Source organism: Oncorhynchus masou, chromosome 6, assembly GCF_036934945.1.
Source record: "Oncorhynchus masou masou isolate Uvic2021 chromosome 6, UVic_Omas_1.1, whole genome shotgun sequence".
NCBI lineage: Eukaryota > Metazoa > Chordata > Actinopteri > Salmoniformes > Salmonidae > Oncorhynchus > Oncorhynchus masou.
In genome coordinates this window covers 79,388,635-79,411,349 of record NC_088217.1, presented here as the reverse complement: position 1 = coordinate 79,411,349, position 22,715 = coordinate 79,388,635, and the positions used below count along the sequence as shown (strand labels likewise).

The 22,715-nt window shown below is 44.3% G+C and overlaps 1 protein-coding gene across 2 annotated transcripts in view; it reads right to left on the bottom strand.

The window, feature by feature from the left end:
• Window positions 1-20,630, bottom strand: part of tubgcp3 (tubulin gamma complex component 3) — a 30,075-nt gene extending 9,445 nt beyond the window's left edge. The window contains exons 1-15 of one of the 2 annotated variants that reach the window (XM_064969878.1): window positions 20,405-20,630; window positions 19,386-19,493; window positions 18,857-18,924; window positions 18,683-18,757; window positions 15,912-16,132; window positions 15,118-15,272; window positions 14,485-14,597; window positions 12,015-12,209; window positions 11,755-11,887; window positions 11,472-11,638; window positions 4,626-4,736; window positions 4,408-4,516; window positions 3,496-3,685; window positions 3,187-3,322; window positions 597-665 (exon numbers count right to left, since the gene is read on the bottom strand). In XM_064969878.1, coding sequence (XP_064825950.1) covers window positions 597-665; window positions 3,187-3,322; window positions 3,496-3,685; window positions 4,408-4,516; window positions 4,626-4,736; window positions 11,472-11,638; window positions 11,755-11,887; window positions 12,015-12,209; window positions 14,485-14,597; window positions 15,118-15,272; window positions 15,912-16,132; window positions 18,683-18,757; window positions 18,857-18,924; window positions 19,386-19,493; window positions 20,405-20,480 — 1,926 coding nt within the window. In that variant the 5' untranslated portion in view covers window positions 20,481-20,630. The remainder of the gene's footprint in view (window positions 1-596; window positions 666-3,186; window positions 3,323-3,495; window positions 3,686-4,407; window positions 4,517-4,625; window positions 4,737-11,471; window positions 11,639-11,754; window positions 11,888-12,014; window positions 12,210-14,484; window positions 14,598-15,117; window positions 15,273-15,911; window positions 16,133-18,682; window positions 18,758-18,856; window positions 18,925-19,385; window positions 19,494-20,404) is intronic. The other variant, XM_064969879.1, reaches the window with a different exon arrangement.
• Between the last annotated feature and the right edge of the window lie 2,085 nt (window positions 20,631-22,715).

Here is a 22,715-nt window from a genome sequence, read left to right as displayed (position 1 = left end):
AAAGTCCATGTTGCCCAGCAACAGACCCAAAACATCACCGCTCTAGAGGAGATCTGCATGGAGAAATGGGCCAAAATACCAGCAACAGTGTGTGAAAACCTTGTGAAGACTTACAGAAAACGTTTGACCTCTGTCATTGCCAACAAAGGGTATATAACAAAGTATTGAGATAAACTTTTGTTATTGACCAAATACTTAATTCCACCATCATTTCCACCATCATTTCCACCATCATTTGCAAATACATTCATTAAAAATCCTACAATGTGATTTTCTGGATTTTTTCCCCCTCATTTTGTCTGTCATAGTTGAAGTGTACCTATGATGAAAATTACAGGCCTCTCTCATCTTTTTAAGTGGGAGAACTTGCACAATTGGTGGCTGACTAAATACTTTTTTGCCCCACTGTATAACAGAACAGAAAGAAACAACGTTCAGATGCTCCAGGTGGGCTTTTATGGATGAATGAAGAGAGAAGAGGAGAAGCTTATTGGATTGTTTGCGAGGGTGTGTGTGTTTGTGTGTGTGTGTGGAGAGAGAGACAAGACAACACCAGATAGGATGGTATGTGTATGTATGTAAAGTGCTGTGGTTACCGTGGCGATAGGACCCTCTACGTGGTAGTCTAAACTGAAGACGTCCCAGCCTGTATCCCCGGGAGACACCTACAGAAGGAGCACAGATGGGTTGATGACCAGGCTTTAGTTCACAGGGATAACATGGTGCCAAGTTGACAGTTTGAAATCCAATAGGTAACTCTGACACATATACATCCAGCATCCAGACATCAACCATCTAGGCTTCAGCTCAGAGGGCTAACAGTCTTGAGAAACGGGTTACCAGGTTGTGTTTCAAACCCCTGACTCAATACCGTGTTAGCCCACTGAGTTAAAAGCTTATGACAGCAGTAATGGTATGAGCTATAGCCTACGACAGTAGTAACGGTATGAGCTGTAGCCTACGACAGCAGTAACGGTATGAGCTGTAGCCTACGACAGCAGTAACGGTATGAGCTGTAGCCTACGACAGTAGTAACGGTATGAGCTGTAGCCTACGACAGCAGTAACGGTATGAGCTGTAGCCTACGACAGCAGTAACGGTATGAGCTGTAGCCTACGACAGCAGTAACGGTATGAGCTGTAGCCTACGACAGCAGTAACGGTATGAGCTGTAGCCTACGACAGCAGTAACGGTATGAGCTGTAGCCTACGACAGCAGTAACGGTATGAGCTGTAGCCTACGACAGTAGTAATGGTATGAGCTGTAGCCTACGACAGTAGTAATGGTATGAGCTGTAGCCTACGACAGTAGTAATGGTATGAGCTGTAGCCTGACAGTAGTAATGGTATGAACTGTAGCCTACGACAGTAGTAATGGTATGAACTGTAGCCTACGACAGTAGTAATGGTATGAGCTGTAGCCTACGACAGTAGTAATGGTATGAGCTGTAGCCTGACAGTAGTAATGGTATGAACTGTAGCCTGACAGTAGTAATGGTATGAACTGTAGCCTGACAGTAGTAATGGTATGAACTGTAGCCTGACAGTAGTAATGGTATGCGCTGTAGCCTGACAGTAGTAATGGTATGAGCTGTAGCCTGACAGTAGTAATGGTATGAGCTGTAGCCTACGACAGTAGTAATGGTATGAGCTGTAGCCTACGACAGTAGTAATGGTATGAGCTGTAGCCTGACAGTAGTAATGGTATGAACTGTAGCCTGACAGTAGTAATGGTATGAACTGTAGCCTGACAGTAGTAATGGTATGCGCTGTAGCCTGACAGTAGTAATGGTATGAGCTGTAGCCTGACAGTAGTAATGGTATGAGCTGTAGCCTGACAGTAGTAATGGTATGAGCCGTAGCCTACGACAGTAGTAATGATATGAGCCGTAGCCTACGACAGTAGTAATGGTATGAGCCGTAGCCTACGACAGTAGTAATGGTATGAGCCGTAGCCTGACAGTAGTAATGGTATGAACTGTAGCCTGACAGTAGTAATGGTATGAACTGTAGCCTGACAGTAGTAATGGTATGAACTGTAGCCTGACAGTAGTAATGGTATGAACTGTAGCCTATGACAATAGTAATGGTATGAGCTGCAGCCTATGACAGTAGAAATGGTATGAACTGTAGCCTGACAGTAGTAATGGTATGCGCTGTAGCCTGACAGTAGTAATGGTATGAGCTGTAGCCTGACAGTAGTAATGGTATGAGCTGTAGCCTGACAGTAGTAATGGTATGAGCCGTAGCCTACGACAGTAGTAATGGTATGAGCCGTAGCCTACGACAGTAGTAATGGTATGAGCCGTAGCCTACGACAGTAGTAATGGTATGAGCCGTAGCCTGACAGTAGTAATGGTATGAACTGTAGCCTGACAGTAGTAATGGTATGAACTGTAGCCTGACAGTAGTAATGGTATGAACTGTAGCCTATGACAATAGTAATGGTATGAGCTGCAGCCTATGACAGTAGTAATGGTATGCGCTGTAGCCTGACAGTAGTAATGGTATGAGCTGTAGCCTGACAGTAGTAATGGTATGAGCTGTAGCCTACGACAGTAGTAATGGTATGAGCTGTAGCCTACGACAGTAGTAATGGTATGAGCTGTAGCCTGACAGTAGTAATGGTATGAACTGTAGCCTGACAGTAGTAATGGTATGAACTGTAGCCTGACAGTAGTAATGGTATGAGCTGTAGCCTGACAGTAGTAATGGTATGAGCTGTAGCCTGACAGTAGTAATGGTATGAGCCGTAGCCTACGACAGTAGTAATGGTATGAGCCGTAGCCTACGACAGTAGTAATGGTATGAGCCGTAGCCTACGACAGTAGTAATGGTATGAGCCGTAGCCTGACAGTAGTAATGGTATGAACTGTAGCCTGACAGTAGTAATGGTATGAACTGTAGCCTGACAGTAGTAATGGTATGAACTGTAGCCTGACAGTAGTAATGGTATGAACTGTAGCCTATGACAATAGTAATGGTATGAGCTGCAGCCTATGACAGTAGAAATGGTATGAGCTGTAGCCTATGAAAGTAGTAATGGTATGAGCTGTAGCCTATGACAGCAGTAATTGTATGAGCTGTAGCCTATGACAGCAGTGATTGTATGAGCTGTAGCCTATGACAGTAGTAATGGTATGAGCTGCAGCCTATGACAGTAGTAATGGTATGAGCTGCAGCCTACCTCCAGCAGGCGTACGTCCAGTCTCTTGAGGATCTCAGCGTTGTCATACTGGGCGTTGGTGGCCCTCACGGCTGTCTCCAGGATGCCTGTCAGGTTGTGTTGGTACAGAGTGGTGGCTGGGCGGGCCAGCTCTGGTCTGAAGGGACAAACACTAAGGTCAATAAATATGACATATAGGATGGGGTGGGTGGGTGTATTTGTGCGTACCCATCTGTCTGTACACCTGTGTGTGTGTGTGTGTGTGTGTGTGTGTGTGTGTGTGTGTGTGTGTGTGTGTGTGTGTGTGTGTGTGTGTGTGTGTGTACTAACTTTAGCAGGTCCATGAGGTGGCGTATAAAGTCTCCCTGGCCCAGCAGCAGGTATCGTCTCATGGCCTGCAGGTGCTCCAGCAACAGATAGTTCTGGTTGAGGACATTCAGCAGGTACTTGCTGGTTTCAAAGTAGGCTGCATCTATCTTCCCCTGGAACGCCCCCTCCAGGTCTGATAACAGCTCTGCAGCTATAGAGAGAGTTATTATCTGTGGTCATTATGTGGGTACTGGAGTTGGCACTACATGATGCATATTAAACTCATCTCTCAGACCATTTTCTGAACTCTGTATCTATAATTCAAGATAGAGTCTACATCCCAAATAGCACCCTATTCGCTTCATAATGCACTACTTTTGACCGGGGGCTTCATAATGCACTACTTTTGACCGGGGGCTTCATAATGCACTACTTTTGACCGGGGGCTTCATAATGCACTACCTTTAACCCGTAAGGTTATGGTCAGAAGTAGTGCACTATAAAAGGGAATAGGGTGGCATTTGGGACAGACAGGTTAAAAATACAACCCCTCCCCTTCCAACGCCAGTCAGTAGGCAGTCATTCCCCTCAAGGACGAGGCTAAGGAAGGAACTGTAAAACCATTGATCAGCGACGGAGAGAGGAGCGAGACTAAATCCAGTCGATACCACAGGAAGTACCATAACAGTACAACCAGTTCTGATGCCAAACAGATCAATGCGGCTCTGCTCTCACTAGCTACAAACACTACTATGGCAAGACCAAGGCTTCTCTACTCTGTCGAAAGACACTGCCTGCTCAATACACACTCTCTGGAGGTATATTATGAACAAATGTGTACCAAACACCAAATGCCTGTGTTGTATTGAGCTAGCCACTGACAGGCCCCTTTCACATTGTGTTGGGGTGGGGGAGAGAGGTCAGAGAGCGTACCATCTTTGGGAGAGTCTGTAGACTTGGAGGCCGGGGTAATTTTCCCTGGTGAGGTTCTGTCATGGCACACCTGATGCAGGAAGTTAATGGACTTTCCAATGAGCAGAACCTACAGAGACAGAAGAGAAAGAGAGAACGAGGAAAACTAACATGTGAATGCAAAGTTTCTACTTTTTTACGTTGAGGATGAGATAATTGGTGTTTGTGTGTGTGTCTACCTTGCGGGCCTGGTCCATGGTGATGAAGGTGGGTATCATGGACTTCCTCAGTGAGTACTTGTCGTGCCACAGTCTGTCTGTCTTCACCGTGGGATCAGACGCCACAAAGAACTGCAGGGAGAGGAATCCCCATCACCATCACAATCACACCTTAAAAGACAGGACTCAACTATATCCGAACAACACAGGAGATTACTACAACAATGGATACTTATTACAGTAATGGAAAGAAAGTGAATGGTGGTCCCATCTCTCAATCATGATCTTGATCGTCACTGAGCCAGTGGTTCAACTTGAAAACCAAAATGGATGCCGATAAGTAGACATCAGTGTTACAAGGCGACGACTTCTCTCCTAGGGGGTACAACAAGGGGGATTGAAAAGCCTTTTACTAAACAAAAAGTATATATATAACGTTTGATTTTAATTTCTGCTCTTTTTGTCATAATGAGTGTTTACAGTCTAACGCCACCTCCCAGCCTCCCCCTGGGCTGACAGAGGTGCCTGTAAGCTTCAGAGCCATACCCTCATTCCCCTCTGCTGGGAAGGAACAGCTCCATAACTACCACTTAGCCCTGCTACGGGGAGGGTCAATACAGGGGGCTTAAAACCAGTGTGCCCTTTGAAGCGTTCCCTTCTGAGAATAGCTCGGCAGTCGGTCTTGAAAGCCGCTACAACTCTCCTGTGCTCTGTGCTTGCCCAATCAGCACTTAGTCTCAGGTAGACGGAGTCTGAGAGGGCGATTCAGCAGCAGGTGCATTAGGACTAGATTCACGGCCTTCTACTGTCCTGTAGTTGTGGAGACAATGGGAAATGGATGGAGAGCAAGGACAGAGATAGGAGAGAGGGAGAGCGAGAGAAGAGAGGGCCATCACTCAGTTCCGCATTAGCGTCCTCTCATCCATCCTCATTTGGAAGGCCGCCGCACCCCTCCCCCGTCCCCCTTTCCCTCCATCTCAGCTCGGAGATGAACCTGTCTGACGTCTGTCTGAGTCCACTTCAGCCTGAGCTCAGTTACTACCATCCAGACTCTGACCTTGACAAACTAATGGAAGTGTGTGTGTGTATTATATTTAAGCAATAAGGAACAATGGGGTGTGGTATATGACCAATATACCATGGCTACGGGCTGTTCTGATGCACAACGCATCGCGGCGTGCCTGGACACAGCCCCTTAGCTGTGCCTTATTTCTATTATAAACTGGTTACCAACGTAATTAGAGCAGTAAAAATACATGTAAAAGCTGTCATCAAGGCCACCCTAGTTTGAGAAACAAGTCCTCAACTGGCAGCTTCATTAAATAGTACCTGCAAAACACCAGTTTCAACATCAACAGTGAAGAGGTGATTCTGTGATGCTGGCCTTCTAGGCAGAGGTCCTCTGTCCAGTGTCGGTGTTCTTTGCCAATCTTAATATTTTTTTTATTGGCCAGTCTGAGATATGGCTTTTTCTTTGCAACTATGCCTAGAAGGCCAGCATCCCGGAGTCGCCTCTTCACTGTTGATGTTGAGACTGGTGTTTTGTGGCCTGTAATCAAACCCACAAATGCTGATGCTCCAGACACTCAACTAGTCTAAAGAAGGCCAATTTTATTGCTTCTTTAAATCAGCATAACAGTTTTCAGCTGTGCTAACATAATTGCAAAAGGGTTTTCTAATGATCAATTAGCCTTTTAAAATGGTAAACTTGGATTAGCAAACAACGTGCCATTGGAACACAGGAGTGATGGTTGCTGATAAATGTAGATATTCCATTAAAAATCAGCCGTTTCCAGCTACAATAGTCATTTACAATATTAACAATGTCTACACTGTATTTCAGATCGATTTGATGTTATTGTCATGGACAAAAAATGTGCGTGTATATATATATATATATCTACACAGTTGAAGTGGAAGTTTACATACACCTTAGCTAAATACATAAACTCAGCTTTTCACAATTCCTGACATTTAATCCTAGTAAAACATTTCTGTCTTAGGTCAGTTAGGATCACCACTTTATTTTAAGAACGTGAAATGTCAGAATAATAGTAGAAATAATGATTTATTTCAGATTTGATTTATTTAATCACATTCCCAGTGGGTCAGAAGTTTACACCTACTCAATTAGTATTTGTAGCATTGCCTTTAAATTGTTTAACTTGGGTCAAACGTTTTTGAGTAGCCTTCCACAAGCTTCCTACAATAAGTTGGGTGAATTTTGGCCCATTCCTCCCGACAGAGCTGGTGTAACTGAGTCGGGTTTGTAGGCCTCCTTGCTCGCACACACTTTTTCAGTTCAGAATTGTTCTATAGGATTGATCCAATACATTGACTTCGTTGTCCTTAAGCCATTTTGCCACAACTTTGGAAGTGTGCTTGGGGTCATTGTCCATTTGGAAGACCCATTTGCGACCAAGCTTTAACTTCCTGACTGATGTCTTGACTGATGTCTGACTGATGTTGCTTCAATATATCCACATAATTTTCCTACCTCATGATGCCATCTATTTTGTGAAGTGCACCAGTCCCTCCTGCAGCAAAGCACCCCACAACATGATGCTGCCATCCCGTGCTTCACGGTTTGGATGGTGTTCTTCGGCTTGCAAGCCTCCCCCTTTTTCCTCCAAGCATAATGATGGTCATTATGGCCAAACAGTTCTATTTTTGTTTCATCAGACCAGAGGACGTTTCTCCAAAAAGTACAATCTTTGTCCCCATGTGCAATGGCAAACGGTAGTATGGCTTTTTTATGGTGGTGTTGGAGCAGTGGCTTCTTTCTTGCTGAGCGGCCTTTCAGGTTATGTCGATATAGGACTCGTTTTACTGTGGATATAGATACTTTTGTACCGGTTTCCTCCAGTATCTTCACTCGGTTCTTCGCTGTTGTTCTGGGATTGATTTTCACACCAAAGTACATTCATCTCTAGGAGACAGAACGCGTCTCCTTCCTGAGTGGTATGACGGCTGCGTGGTCCCATGGTGTTTATACTTGCGTACTATTGTTTGTACAGATGAATGTGGTACCTTCAGGCTTTTGGAAATTGCTCCTAAGGATGAACCAGACTTGTGGAGATCTACAATTTATTTTCTGAGGTCTTGACTGATTTCTTTTGATTTTCCCATAATATCAAGCAAAGAGGCACTGAGTTTGAAGGTAGGCCTTGAAATAAATCTACAGGTACACCTCCAATTGACTTAAATTATGTCAATTCGCATATCAGAAGCTTCTAAAGCCATAATATAATTTTCTGGAATTTTCCAAGCTGTTTATTGTGCATGTAAACTTCTGACCCACTGGAATTGTGATGCAGTGAACTGTAAGTGAAATAATCTGTCTGTAAACAATTGTTGGAAAAATGACTTGTGTCATGCACAAAGTAGATGTCCTAACCGACTTGCCAAAACTATAGTTAGCAAACTAACAAGACATTTGTATGTATGTATGTATATATAGTGTGTATTATATACATATGGTGTGTGTATTATATATAGTGTGTATTATATATAATACACACTGTATATATGGTGTGTGTAATATACAGTGGGGCAAAAAAGGATTGTCAGCCTCCAATTGTGCAATTTCTCCCACTTAAAAGGATGAGGAGAGGCCTGTAATTTTCATCATAGGTACACTTCAACTATGACAGACAAAATGAGGAAATAAAATCCAGAAAATCACACTGTATGATTTTTAATGAATTTATTTGCAAATTGTGGTGGAAAATAAGTATTTGGTCACCTACAAACAAGTAAGATTTCTGGCTCTCACAGACCTGAACTTCTTCTTTAAGAGGCTCCTCTGTCCTCCACTCGTTACCTGTATTAATGACACCTGTTTGAACTTGTTATCAGTATAAAAGACACCTGTCCAAAACCTCAAACAGTCACACTCCAAACTCCACTATGGCCAAGACCAAAGAGCTGTCAAAGGACACCAGAAACAAAATTGTAGACCTGCACCAGGCTGGGAAGACTGAATCTGCAATAGGTAAGCAGCTTGGTTTGAAGAAATCAACTGTGGAAGCAATTACTAGGAAATGGAAGACATACAAGACCACTGATAATCTCCCTCGATCTGGGGCTCCACGCAAGATCTCACCCCGTGGGGTCAAAATGATCACAAGAACGGTGAGCAAAAATCCCAGAACCACACGGGGGGACCTAGTGAATGACCTGCAGAGAGCTGGGACCAAAGTAACAAAGCCTACCATCAGTAACACACTACGCTGCCAGGGACTCAAATCCTGCAGTGCCAGACGTGTCCCCCTGCTTAAGCCAGTGCATGTCCAGGCCCGTCTGAAGTTTGCTAGAGAGCATTTGGATGATCCAGAAGAAGATTGGGAGAATGTCATATGGTCAGATGAAACCAAAATATAACTTTTTGGTAAAAACTTAACTCGTCGTGTTTGGAGGACAAAGAATGCTGAGTTGCAGCCAAAGAACACCATACCTACTGTGAAGCATGGGGGTGGAAACATCATGCTTTGGGGCTGTTTCTCTGCAAAGGGACCAGGACGACTGATCCGTGTAAAAGAAAGAATGAATGGGGCCATGTATCGTGAGATTTTAGGTGAAAAACTCCTTCCATCAGCAAGGGCATTGAAGATGAAACGTGGCTGGGTCTTTCAGCATGACACTGATCCCAAACACACCGCCCGGGCAACGAAGGAGTGGCTTCGTAAGAAGCATTTCAAGGTCCTGGAGTGGCCCAGCCAGTCTCCAGATTTCAACCCATAGAAAATCTTTGGAGGGAGTTGAAAGTCCGTGTTGCCGAGCATAGCCCCAAAACGTCACTGCTCTAGAGGAGATCTGCATGAAGGAATGGGCCAAAATACCAGCAACAGTGTGTGAAAACCTTGTGAAGCCTTACAGAAAACGTTTGACCTCTGTCATTGCCAACAAAGGGTATATAACAAAGTATCGAGAAAAAAATCCAACAATGTGATTTTCTGGATTTTTTTCTCTCATTTTGTCTGTCAAAGTTGAAGTGTATGATGAAAATTACAGGCCTCTCATCTTTTTAAGTGGGAGAACCTGCACAATTGGTGGCTGACTAAATACTTTTTTCCCCCACTGTGTGTGTGTGTGTGTATGTGTATGTGTATGTATATACGGTGTGTGTATTAGCAAGACACCCCCAATAAAGGAGTGGTTCTGCAGGTGGGGACCACAGACCACTTCTCAGTTCCTATGCTTCCTGGCTGATGTTTTGGTCACTTTTGAATGCTGGCGGTGCATTCACTCTAGTGGTAGCATGAGACGGAGTCTACAACCCACACAAGTGGCTCAGGTAGTGCAGCTCATCCAGGATGGCACATCAATGGGGCGGCAGGGTAGCCTAGTGGTTAGAGTGTTGGACTAGTAACCGAAAGGTTGCAAGTTTGAATCCCCGAGCTGACATGGTACAAATCTGTCGTTCTGCCCCTGAACAGGCAGTTAACCCACTGTTCCGAGGCCGTCATTGAAAATAAGAATTTGTTCTTAACTGACTTGCCTAGTAAAATAAAGGTAAAAAAACAAAAAAAACATGTGAGCTGTGGCAAGAAGGTTTGCTGTGTCTGTCAGCGTAGTGTCCAGAGCATGGAGGCGCTACCAGGAGACAGGCCAGTACATCAGGAGACGTGGAGGAGGCCGTAGGACCACTACCCCTGCCTTTGTGCAGGAAGAGCACTGCCAGAGCCCTGCAAAATGACCTCCAGCAGGCCACAAATGTGCATGTGTCTGCTCAAACAGTCAGAAACAGACGAGGGCCCGGAAGTCCACAGGTGGGGGTTGTGCTTACAGCCCAACACCGTGCAGAACGTTTTTCATTTGCCAGAGAACACCAAGATCGGCAAATTCACCACTGGCGCCTTGTGCTCATCACAGATGAAAGCAGGTTCACACTGAGCACGTGACAGTCTGGAGACGCCGTGGAGAACGTTCTGCTGCCTGCAACAGCATGACCGGTTTGGCGGTGGGTCAGTCATGGTGTGGGGTGGCATTTCTTTGAGGTCCGCACAGCCCTCCATGTGCTCGCCTTATGTAGCCTGACTGCCATTAGGTACCGAGATGAGATCCTCAGACCCCTTGTGTGACCATATGCTGGTGCGGTTGGCCCTGGGTTCCTCCTAATGCAAGACAATGCAAGACCTCATGTGGCTGGAGTGTGTCAGCAGTTCCTGCAAGAGGAAGGAATTGATGCTATGGACTGGCCCGCCCGTTCCCTAGACCTGAATCCAATTGAGCACATCTGGGACATCATGTCTCGCTCCATCCACCAACGCCACGTTGCACCACAGACTGTCCAGGAGTTGGCGGATGCTTTAGTCCAGGTCTGGGAGGAGATCCCTCAGGAGACCATCCACCACCTCATCAGGAGCATGTCCAGGCGTTGTAGGGAGGTCATACAGGCACATGGAGGCCACACACACTACTGAGCCTCATTTTGACTTGTTTTAAGGACATTACATCAAAGTTGGATCAGCCTGTAGTGTGGTTTTCCACTTTAATTTTGAGTGTGACTCCAAATCAAGACCTCCATGGGTTGATAAATTTGATTTCCATTGATAAATTTTGTTGTCAGCACATTCAACTATGTAAATAAAAAAGTATTTAATATATTTCATTCAGATCTAGGATGTGTTATTTTAATGTTCCCTTTATTTTTTTGAGCAGTATATCTATATATATATAAAGGTAAAAAATATATATATAGATATGGTGTGTGTATTGTATACATGGTGTGTGTATTGTATACATGGTGTGTGTATTATATACATGGTGCATACATTAAATATATGGTGTGTGTATTATATATATTGTGTGTGTATTATATATATATGGTGTGAACATTAAATATATGGTGTGTGTGCGCGTCACCTCATGGTAAGTGTCCTCCAGCTCTCCATCGTAGATCCAGCGGTAGAGGAAGTTGAGGATGGGATGTGACACCAGGCTGAGGATGTGCTGCACCAGAGCTCTCATCTGAGGGTCCCCTGTCTTCCCATAGGCATGGACCGCTGACGCCAGTTCCCCTCCCTTCCTCCCTAAAAACACACACACAACATTTGAACCACACACTTGAATCACACACACTATTTAAATGTATACTTGATGGTACCAATCAGCAGGTGCCACAGACACACAACACACACAACTCTACCTTGGCAGAAGTCAACGAGGGCAGCCAGGGTTTTGAGGCGGACTTTAGGGTCGTAGGTCCAGACTAGGAGACGTCTGAGGGTCAGACTGCTCTCCACTCCCAGGTTCACTCCCTGGTCATCCTCCACCTGCAACTGTCAAACACTCCTTTACATGTCCTGTAGCATAAATGGGTTTTCCTCTTGAAGGGCTAAGAACAAAGTTCATTCACTTGAATAAGGCGGTACAGTGTTTTGAGAGGTAGAGAAAGGTGTGTGTTACCTGTGAGTGCAGCACTGCCAGAAGTCTGTAGTACTCCTTCAGTTCCTGATGCAGGGAGGCACAGAAGCTCTGTCCCACCAGGCCAAAGGCTCGGTCCAGACTGCGCGAGTCAGTGTACTTCCTGATCTTGTTGTGGAGCCAGCCCAGCTCAGCCAATCGGTTACTGGTGTCCCTCAGAGACTTACAGAGAACCACCTAGGGACACACTGGAGAAGTTACGACAGGAGAATGCACACGCAGGCACACACAGGCACAAAATACAGGGAATACTGTGAATATCTGTCAAAGTAACCCATTTAATCTGTGAAGGGGTTGCCAGGTTGGTAGTTAATTATCCCCGTGTGTACCATCTGTCCTGTATGGTTCCCCACAGACAGGAGACACTCACAATCAGAAAACGGGCCTCTCCTGCTGCCAGGTTACCATTCAGTCACTCACACACACAAGTACGCCACAACCCCCCATGACTACAGCAACACCAAAGGAACAGCAGCTCCACTCTTCAGCCCAGAATCATGAATAGGAACACACCAGCCGTATTATTACAGCCCTTTGCCAGTTGGAGGACCATTAGAATTCAAGGTTCATCCCCTTCACACCAGTTTGTTCAGAACTAATTTCACTTTTTTAAAAGGTAGTCAGCGTGGCCCTTGTTTCACAGATTGAAGACATTCGCCAAGAAGCCTGGAGCCCAAACTGTCTGCAGTGTCTCTGCTGACGGAGTCGTCTTATGAGGACGAGGTGTTGATGCTCACCTTCTCTACTTTAGACAGAATAATAAAACATGATTGTCTCCAATAATGTTCCATTTCTGTATTCTGTTCTAATTATTCCGGAAACCGTGTTAGATTGAATAGGGCTTATAGCGTAAATGATGACCTAAGGAAACAACCTTGACGGCTAGATTTGGCTCCAGTGTTCGTCTGATACAGTGATCCTAGGCCAGCGCATTGACAGCAGGATAGATATATATATATATTTTTTTTTTTAATACTGAGAAGATGTATAGCTGAAAGAGGTCGACTGTAATTTGTAGGAATATTAGATGGGAGGAAAGTTGTAATGAATCCTTGATGGATTATAGAGGGCCACCATCGATGTGGCTCCTAACCAAAGAGCCAACTATTGATCTGTCAAGCTTTTTACCCCTTTTAGAAACAGATCATCAGCCTTGATGTCAGCAGCACTACAGCTGAATCTGAAAAACGCTGTCGGTCGGCCGGTTCTACAACAGCCATGATGTCAGGGAGTCAGCTAGCGATGAAACAGGGTAATCTGTCAATAACTGGTCTAGCTAGTATGGATGGAAGTACGGCGCTTTTCTACATTAAACATTTTAGTCATTTAGCCAGATGCTCTTATCCAGAGAGACTTACAGGAGCAATTAGGGTTAAGTACCTTGCTCAAGGGCACAGACAGATTTTTCACCTAGTCAGCTTGGGGATTCAAACCAGAGACTTTCGGTTTCTGGCCCAACGCTCTTAACCGCTAGCCTACCTACCATGGTGCGTGTAAACACAACACGTTGACTAACTAACATATACGCAGTGTACAAAACATTAGGAATACCTGTTCTCTCCATCACTTGTTAAATCCACTTCAATCAGTGTAGATGAAGGGGAGGAGACAGGTTAAAAAAGGATTTTTAAGCCTTGAGACATGGATTGTGTATGTGTGCCATTCAGAGGGTGAACGCGCCAGACAAAATAATTAAGTCCCTTTGAATGGGGGGGGGTATGGTAGTAGGTGTCAGGCGCACCGGTTTGAGTGTGTCAAGAACTGCAACGCTGCTGGGTTTTTCACACTCAACAGTTTACCGTGTGTATCAAGAAGGGTCCACCAACCACAGGACATCCAGCCAACAAGACAACTGTGGAAAGTATTGGAGTCAACATGGGCCAGCATCCCTGTGGAACGCTTTTGACACTTTGTAGTCCATGCCCTGACAAATTGAGGCTGTTATGAGGGCAAAAGGGGGTGCAACTCAATATTAGAAAGGTGTTCCCTAATGTTTTGACACTGAAAGGTCAAATAGCTTATGAAGTTGGTTATCAGTTTTTGCATTCGTCAGGGAAATATTTCAGGAACACGGTGCACAAACTGAAATACCAAAGTCACCTTGGCATTGACATTGTTCACGTATGACCGAATGTTCAAGACACCTTGGCATTGACATTGTTCACGTATGACCGAATGTTCAAGACACCTTGGCATTGACATTGTTCACGTATGACCGAATGTTCAAGACACCTTGGCATTGACATTGTTCACGTATGACCGAATGTTCAAGACACCTTGGCATTGACATTGTTCACGTATGACCGAATGTTCAAGACACCTTGGCATTGACATTGTTCACGTATGACCGAATGTTCAAGACACCTTGGCATTGACATTGTTCACGTATGACCGAATGTTCAAGACACCTTGGCATTGACATTGTTCACGTATGACCGAATGTTCACGTCACCTTGGAGTCGATCTTGTAGCAGTTGTCTGTGTTGCTCATCTTAATGAACTTGCCGTCGATTCCCTGGAAGACATACAGGATGTCTCTGACCAGTGCAGCCTCACCAACCTCCGCTGGAGAGAAGAAGAACGAGGGATTCAGAAAAACAACAAAAAGTAGGACAACATTAAAGAAAGCCATAAAAGTTACAGTACCAGTCAAAAGTTTGGACACATGATTCAATTGTTTTTTTTTGTAATATTTTCTACATTGTAGAATAACAGTGAAGATGTCAAACCACGAATTAACACACATGGAATCATGTAATAAGCAAAAAAAGTGTTATAATATTTTATATTTGTTTAACACTGTTTTGCTTACTACATGATTCCATATGTGTTATTCATAGTTTTGATGTCTTCACTATTATTCTACAATGTAGAATAATTTCTGTTTAATATTGAGTATTCAGTTTGCAGAGCCACTGTGCAGAGAGCAATGTGTCTTTTACCATTACAGGCCCCCTGCCCAACTTCTGCCTACGTTACAAAATGTCCTCCAACCGTGAAGCATGTCCCAACAACGCCATATAGTTCCATACACAAAAAGTAGGCTTATACATCCCAACAATGTCAGTCCCCACCCCCAACTCACCAGTGAGGTCCCCGTCATGGCGTGGCCTGGGGGCCCGGGTGGACAGGGGTGAGGGGGCGAGCGGGGCCCGTGAGGTAGGTGCAAGGGCGGAGGAGTTGGGGAGGGCCCAGGCCAGCCGAGAGCCCAGCTGCTGCCCTGCTGTCTGGGGTGGGTGTCTGGCGAGAGCGAACATAGAAATGTTTAATGGACCATTTTGTATGTTTACATCTGTGTAACTATAGACATTTTTTCTCCCCCTCGACATGCATAACTCTTCCCCTATACATGTTGGTTCTCCTAATGCAAACTGTCTTGTAGGACCATTACCACTAATAGCCTGGTAATGAGGGACTCTTGCCTTTCGACAGCAGAGAATGGCTTTAGAGTCACACCACTGTAGCGATGCCTCAGCTCCAAATGACTTTTATAGTGTTGATGATGATCCACTCAACCACCCACTAATCAGATACTTACCCTGGCACTAGACGAGTATAGCCAGACTAATTATACACAAGTGCTTGTGGGGTTGTGGAGAAGGACATGCATAATTGATGCTCACAAAGGAATGGAAATACCCTGCTACAACAAATGGCTACAAAGAAAAAAAATGTTTTTTAACATGTCCTACTAATTTAAGACCCCTTCATATTCTGAGGGTTCATTGGTTACTCAGATGCGGTGCTGATCTACAACAAAAGCATACACTCCCTGCAAGTCCACAGGAACAACACTGAAGAAAGTCTAGAGTCATGTACGACTGACTATGGAGTCCTGGGTGCTGGCCGGACAAACAGGGTTCCATCGATTGGCCTTACCCAGCCAGCAGGGGCTGAGGAGTGGGTGTGGGCCCGTTGAGGGAGTACACCCCCAGGCTGCTGATACCACTGGTGCCCATGCTGGTGGAGATCTGGACGCCCCCAGGCCCCGAGCGCTCGGGGTAGCTGAGGGGCAGGCTCCCAGGTCGGGTGCAATAGAACGGGGTGGAGTGGGCGTCCCGGGGGAGGGCCTGGGCAAACAGCGCCCCATAGCTGCCAACCTGGGAATGACATGCTATTATTAAATCAATGATGTATCAATTAAATAATTACATGTGGAATAACATGGAACATTTAATAGAATAGCTATATCTGCTATTAATGAAGTTCTACAGAACTGACATGGCCACGATGGAATTACTGTTTGTGATGATGCAGTCTAGAGGATTATAATGCTTCCATTTTCTGTATCTACAGTACCCGTCAAAAGTTTGGACACACAAACGTTGATATTTATTTCTACTATTTCCAACAATGTCGAAAAATAGTGAAGACATCGAAACTATGAAAAAACACATATGGAATCATGTAGTAACCAAAAAAAGTGTTGGTTACTAAATATATTTTATATTTGAGATTCTTCAAAGTAGCCACCCTTTGCCTTGACAGCTTTGAACACTCTTGGCATTCTCTCAACCAGCTTCATGAGGTAGTCACCTGGAATGCATTTCAATCAACAGCTGTGCCTTGTTAAAAGTTCATTTGTGGAATTTCTTTCTTTCTTAATGCATTTGAGCCAATCAGTTGTGTTGTGGCAAGGTAGGGGTGGTATATAGAAAATAGCCCAATTTGGTAAAAGACCAAGTCCATATTATGGAAAGAACAGCTCAAATAAGCAAAGAGAAAGGACAGTCCATCATTACTTTAAGACATGAGTTACATTTACATTTAAGTCATTTAGCAGACGCTCTTATCCAGAGCGACTTACAAATTGGTGAATTCACCTTCTGACATCAGTGGAACAGCCACTTTACAACATCCCTCAGTTTATAACTAGGGTTTAAGATTGATGGTGAAAACTTGGTGAAATTACATTTACATTACATTTACATTTAAGTCATTTAGCAGACGCTCTTATCCAGAGCGACTTACAAATTGGTGAATTCACCTTCTGACATCCAGTGGAACAGCCACTTTACAATAGTGCATCTAAGTCATTAAGGGGGGGGTGGTGAGAAGGATTACTTATCCTATCCTAGGTATTCCTTGAAGAGGTGGGGTTTCAGGTGTCCCCGGAAGGTGGTGATTGACTCCGCTGTCCTGGCGTCGTGAGGGAGTTTGTTCCACCATTGGGGGCCAGAGCAGCGAACAGTTTTGACTGGGCTGAGCGGGAACTGTACTTCCTCAATGGTAGGGAGGCGAGCAGGCCAGAGGTGGATGAACGCAGTGCCCTTGCTTGGGTGTAGGGCCTGATCAGAGCCTGGAGGTACTGCGGTGCCGTTCCCCTCACAGCTCCGTAGGCAAGCACCATGGTCTTGTAGCGGATGCGAGCTTCAACTGGAAGCCAGTGGAGAGAGCGGAGGAGCGGGGTGACGTGAGAGAACTTGGGAAGGTTGAACACCAGACGAGTTCAGTCAATATGGGAAAATTTCAAGAACTTTGAAAGTTTCTTCAAGTGCAGTCGCAAAAACCATCAAGCGCTATGATGAAACTGGCTCTCATGAGGACCGCCAGAGGAAAGGAAGACCCTGAGTTACCTCTGCTGCAGAGGATAAGCTCATTAGAGTTACCAGCCTCAGGAATTGCAGCCCAAATATATGCTTCACAGAGTTCAGTAACAGACACATCTCAGCATCAACTGTTCAGAGGAGACTGTGTGAATCAGGCCTTCGTGGTCGAATTGCTTCAAAGAAACCCCTACTAAAGGACACCAATAAGAAGAATAGACTTGGTTGGACCCAGAAACACGAGCAATGGACATTAGACCAGTGGAAATCTGTCCTTTGGTCTGATGAGTCCAAATTGGAGATTTTGGGTTACAACCGCCGTTTCTATGTGAGAGTAGGTGAACGGATGATCTCCGAATGTGTGGTTCCCACCGTGAAGCATGGAGGTGGTGGTGTGATGGCGCTTTGCTGGTGACACTGTCAGTGATTTATTTCGAATTCAAGGCACACTTAACCAGCATGGCTACCACAGCATTCTGCAGCGATACGCCATCATATCTGGTTTGCACTTAGTGGGACTATCATTTGTTTTCCAACAGGACAATGACCCAACACACCTCCACGCTGTGTAAGGGCTATGTGACCAAGAAGGAGAGTGATGGAGTGCTGCATCAGATGATCTGGCCTCCACAATCACTCGATCTCTACCCAATTGAGATGGTTTCGGATGAGTTGGACCGCAGAGTGAAGGAAAAGCAGCCAACAAGTGCTCAGCATATGTGGGAACTCCTTCAAGACTGTTGGAAAAGCATTCCAGGTAAAGCTGGTTGAGAGAATGCCAAGAGTACAAAGCGGTCATCAAAGCAAATGGTGGCTACTTTGCAGAATCTAAAATCTAAAAAATATTTTAATTTGCTTAACACTTTTTTGGATACTACATGATTCCATATGCGTTAATAAGTAGGTGTGTCCAAACTTTTGACTGTATATATAGCTATGGTTAGTGTGTGTGTACAGACCCAATTGGTTTATTCAGTCCCAGCAGTAATGGCTCTCTTCTGTTTGCCTGCTCTCTGTGGTGTGGCACACTGGGTCCCTTGCCCTCCTCCTGCAGTGTGTGTGTGTGTGTGTAGAGCACTGTGGTGTAATAACAAGTATACCCACCCTGGACGGTTTCCTGGGGTCCTCACAGAGACTGAGCAGCAGGTATAAGACGGACCACCTGTGTTTCAGCACCCCCTGTTAATGGAAAGCAACACACAGATTCTCAATTGGTTCTCCTTTCAAAGCCAATAGAAGCATGCATATGCACCAGGGTATTTGGAACAGAAGACTGACCTGAGTCTGCAGCTTTCTGTGGAGCTCAGAGAACAGGGCAGCGTCACCCTCTCTCCTCTGCTTCAGCACTGGAGAACCAAAAAACAAGACAAACAGAATCAGACCACTAAATAAACAGACATACACCAATTCCAAAAACAGTTGATTAAAGGGGGCTCAACTCCACTCTGAACAAGGGTAAGTGCTGTTTTTTTAATCTTATTTACTATGCTTAGAGATCGATGAGATGGTCATTAGTGGCATTACTCCGACTACAAACAAAATCGATTGAGATTTACTATTATGGAGACTTAACAAACGTATTTCTTTATTGTCAAATGTACAATGCTGTCACCTTTAACATGAGACAGAAAAACTCTACTGGGAAAACAACAACAAAAGACCACATTAACAAAGGATGCATGTTTGCAAAATGTGCAGTGCAGATGCCACTTTCGACTGTCAAGATGGACTCTCAAAGAGGATTCATGCAGCAAACCTGTCCGGTTTAGGTCACTCACATTGTCGTCTCTAATAATAGGTCACTCACGTTCTTTTTTGATCTTCTCTGACACTAGGAACTCATCCCTCTCAATGGTGGGAGCATAGTTACTCCCGACGACTCTCACAGCATACTGGAACTGGTGGGCTACTTCAGCTGAAATGTGAAATAGAGTTGAGTTTAAGTATTGAGCATGGAATATCGGCTTTTCCTAAACCATGTCACTACTAGTGACTGAATCTTTCAGACTGGTTCAAATCTTACAGATGCAGAACGTTTCCCCTCAATCAGTAGCTAGCTCCCAATCTTACACTTTCTGGTAGTCATGCCAAGTGATAGAAAATTAAACTTTAGTACCTGCGCTCTAAAAAGTCGAGTAAACAATACTTTCCGGTGAATATTTTGTCTCATATTTCGAGCAGCTGAAAGACTTAACTGCACAGACAACCGATGTAGTAAATATAAGTTCAAACGTAATTGTATTCAACATTCTGGCTTGTAAGGAAAATATCCACGATTGTACAGTGCTTTGTTTCAGACTGTATAACTTTACCAAGAATTGGTATCAAAGTCAGATTTCTTGGGCAAACTTTCTGGCAGCCTGGCAAGCCAAGCGAGCTATCCCTAACTCGCTAACTTATTTGAAACAAGGCGTGGTTGGACTGTTGTCAACCGTATCTGCAGCTACCTATATCTATCTAGCTATGACACACTTTTGGTAGTTAGCTAGTTAAAGCCTTGGATGTAGCCATCACCTAAATACAAATAAGGGTCGAGCTAACGTTAACTAGATGGCTAACTAGCTGTGGTCCATACATAGCATGCCATCTCTGACTTGACTGGCTAGGTGTACAGTTACTAGCTAGCCTAAGCTAACTAGCATTGGCTGTCACACAAACTTGACTTAACTACAAACTTCGTTAGCTACTGTAGCTAGATGGCGAGCTGAACGCTGGTATACAACTGCTATATCAGCATCACTGTTAAATGTTAGCTAGCTAGCAACAGACCAGGCTAGCTGCACATAACCGCGCCTGGCCAATCTAACTAGCTAGCATCATAGCTACCTTCGCTCTTCCCAGTGATCCTGCAGCAGAGACTTTGAAGGAGGACGTTGGGGGACTTTTGATCTAGGGCAGCCATTGCGTTGCAATCTTTAGTTTTCCTTATCCGACGCCAAAGATACTACTGGATGCAGTTGTACCCACTACGATTGCTCTTGCTTTGGGTTTCCACTCTCAGTAACAGCCATTTTAACGGAACCCGCCGAAAGCGGAGGCGTTGCTAGCAAGAAGAGATGGGAAAAATAAATGAAAATATTACCCTCCAAAACAAGGCAATGGCACTAAAGGTTCCCATGTCAGTTGTTCCTAGCCTTCGCCCCATACTTATGGTGGTCAAATTGTAAGCGAAGTAGATAGCCAGTTGACTGTTAATTTTGAAATACATTTTCAATGTTCATTTTAAATTATTTTATTGGAATTAATTGCAATGAAATACAGACGTATCGAAAGACAGTTATTTTGCATATTTGCATTTCAGAACCAGGAGAGTGGACAGTTCCCAGACTTGGGGTACAAGGCAAGTATTTCATGACCCAAGTAGTGGACAGCTTTCTCTCTGAATTCAATTTCAATTCAAGGGCTTTATTGGCATGGAAAACACATGTTAACATTGCCAAAGCAAGTGAAGTAGATAATAAATAAATGTGAAATTAACATTACAAATTAACAGTTAACATTACACTCACAAAAGTTCCAAAAGAATAAAGACATTTCAAATGTTATATTATGTCAATATACAGTATTGTAACAATGTGCAAATAGTTAAAGTACAAAAGGGAAAATTAATAAACATAAATATGGGTTGTAATTTACAATGGTGTTTGTTCTTCACTGGTTGCCCTTTTCTTGTAGCAACAGGTCACAAATCTTGCTGCTGTGATTGCACACTGTGGTATTTCACCAATTGATATGGCAGTTTATCAAAATTGGATTTGTTTTCAAAGTCTTTGTGGGTCTGTGTAATCTGGGGGTAATATGTGTCTCTAATAAGGTCATACATTTGGCAGGAGGTTAGGAAGTGCAGCTCAGTTTCCAACTCATTTTCTGGGCAGTGTGCACATAGCCTGTCTTCTCTTGAGAGCCAAGTCTGCCTATGACGGCCTTTCTCAATAGCAAGGCTATGCTCACTGAGTCTTTACATAGTCAAAGCTTTCCTTACGTTTGTGTCAGTCACAGTGGTCAGGTATTCTGCCACTGTGTACTCTCTGTTTAGGGCAAAATAGCATTCTAGTTTGCTCAGTTCTTTTGTTAGTTTTTTCCAACGTGTCAAGTAATTATCTTTTTGTTTTCTCATTATTCAGTTGGGTCTAATTGTGTCGCTGTGCTAGGGCTCTGTGAGGTCTGTTTGTGTTTGGGAACAGAGGCCCAGGACCAGCTTGCTTAGGGGACTCTTCTCCAGGTTCATCTCTCTGTAGGTGATGGCTTTGGGAGGTTTGGGAATCGCTTAATTTTAAGTGGTTGTAGAATTTAACGTCTCTTTTTTCTGGATTTTGATAATTAGCTGGTATCGGCCTAATTCTGCTCTGCATGCATTATTTGGTGTTTTACGTTGTACACTGAGAATATTTTTGGAGAATTCTGCATGCAGTCTCAATTTGGTATTTGTCCCATTTAGTGAATTATTGGTTGGAAAGCGAACCCCAGACCTCACAAGCATAAAGGGCAATAGGTTCTATAACTGATTCAAGTCTCTCTCTCTCAATTAATTCAATTAGCTTTATTGGCATGACACTGTCCCTCATTAAATGGCAGGCAGCAATGTCGTGCGCTGCCAACCCACAGTTCTCTGTGTCCTCCCGCAACAAGATGGTTAGCCTATCCGCACCAGAGAGGTCTTTGAAACCTTGAATAAGGGTTTCAAATTTGGGGAAATGACACTCTCTAATTGTTTTATATTTGTGACATGTTGTCAGGAAATACAGCTCTGTTTTGCGCTCTGCTGTGGTGCAGTGGTTACACAGATTTTCCTCTGCAGGGTGCCATGTTTTGTTTTGACTGGGTGCTGATACAGAACCCCTCCACTGGTTTCTTGGGCTCAGTGCTAGTGAATGACGCTCAACCTGTCTTCATCATAAGGGAGGTTTCTGAGTCAAAGATGAACAGGGTGATTACCTCACTGAAGAACTCTAAAGCCAAAGATGTGTTTGGGCTGGACTCTACCTTTCTTAAAAACTACAGAGTCACTTATTGGCCCCATTACTAAGGTCACCAACACATCTATTGGTCTCGGGGTGTTTCCAAGGGTATGGAAGTCATAATAACGCCCATCTTTAAATCGGGCGAACCCTGCTGACGTGAGTAACTACAGGCCCAT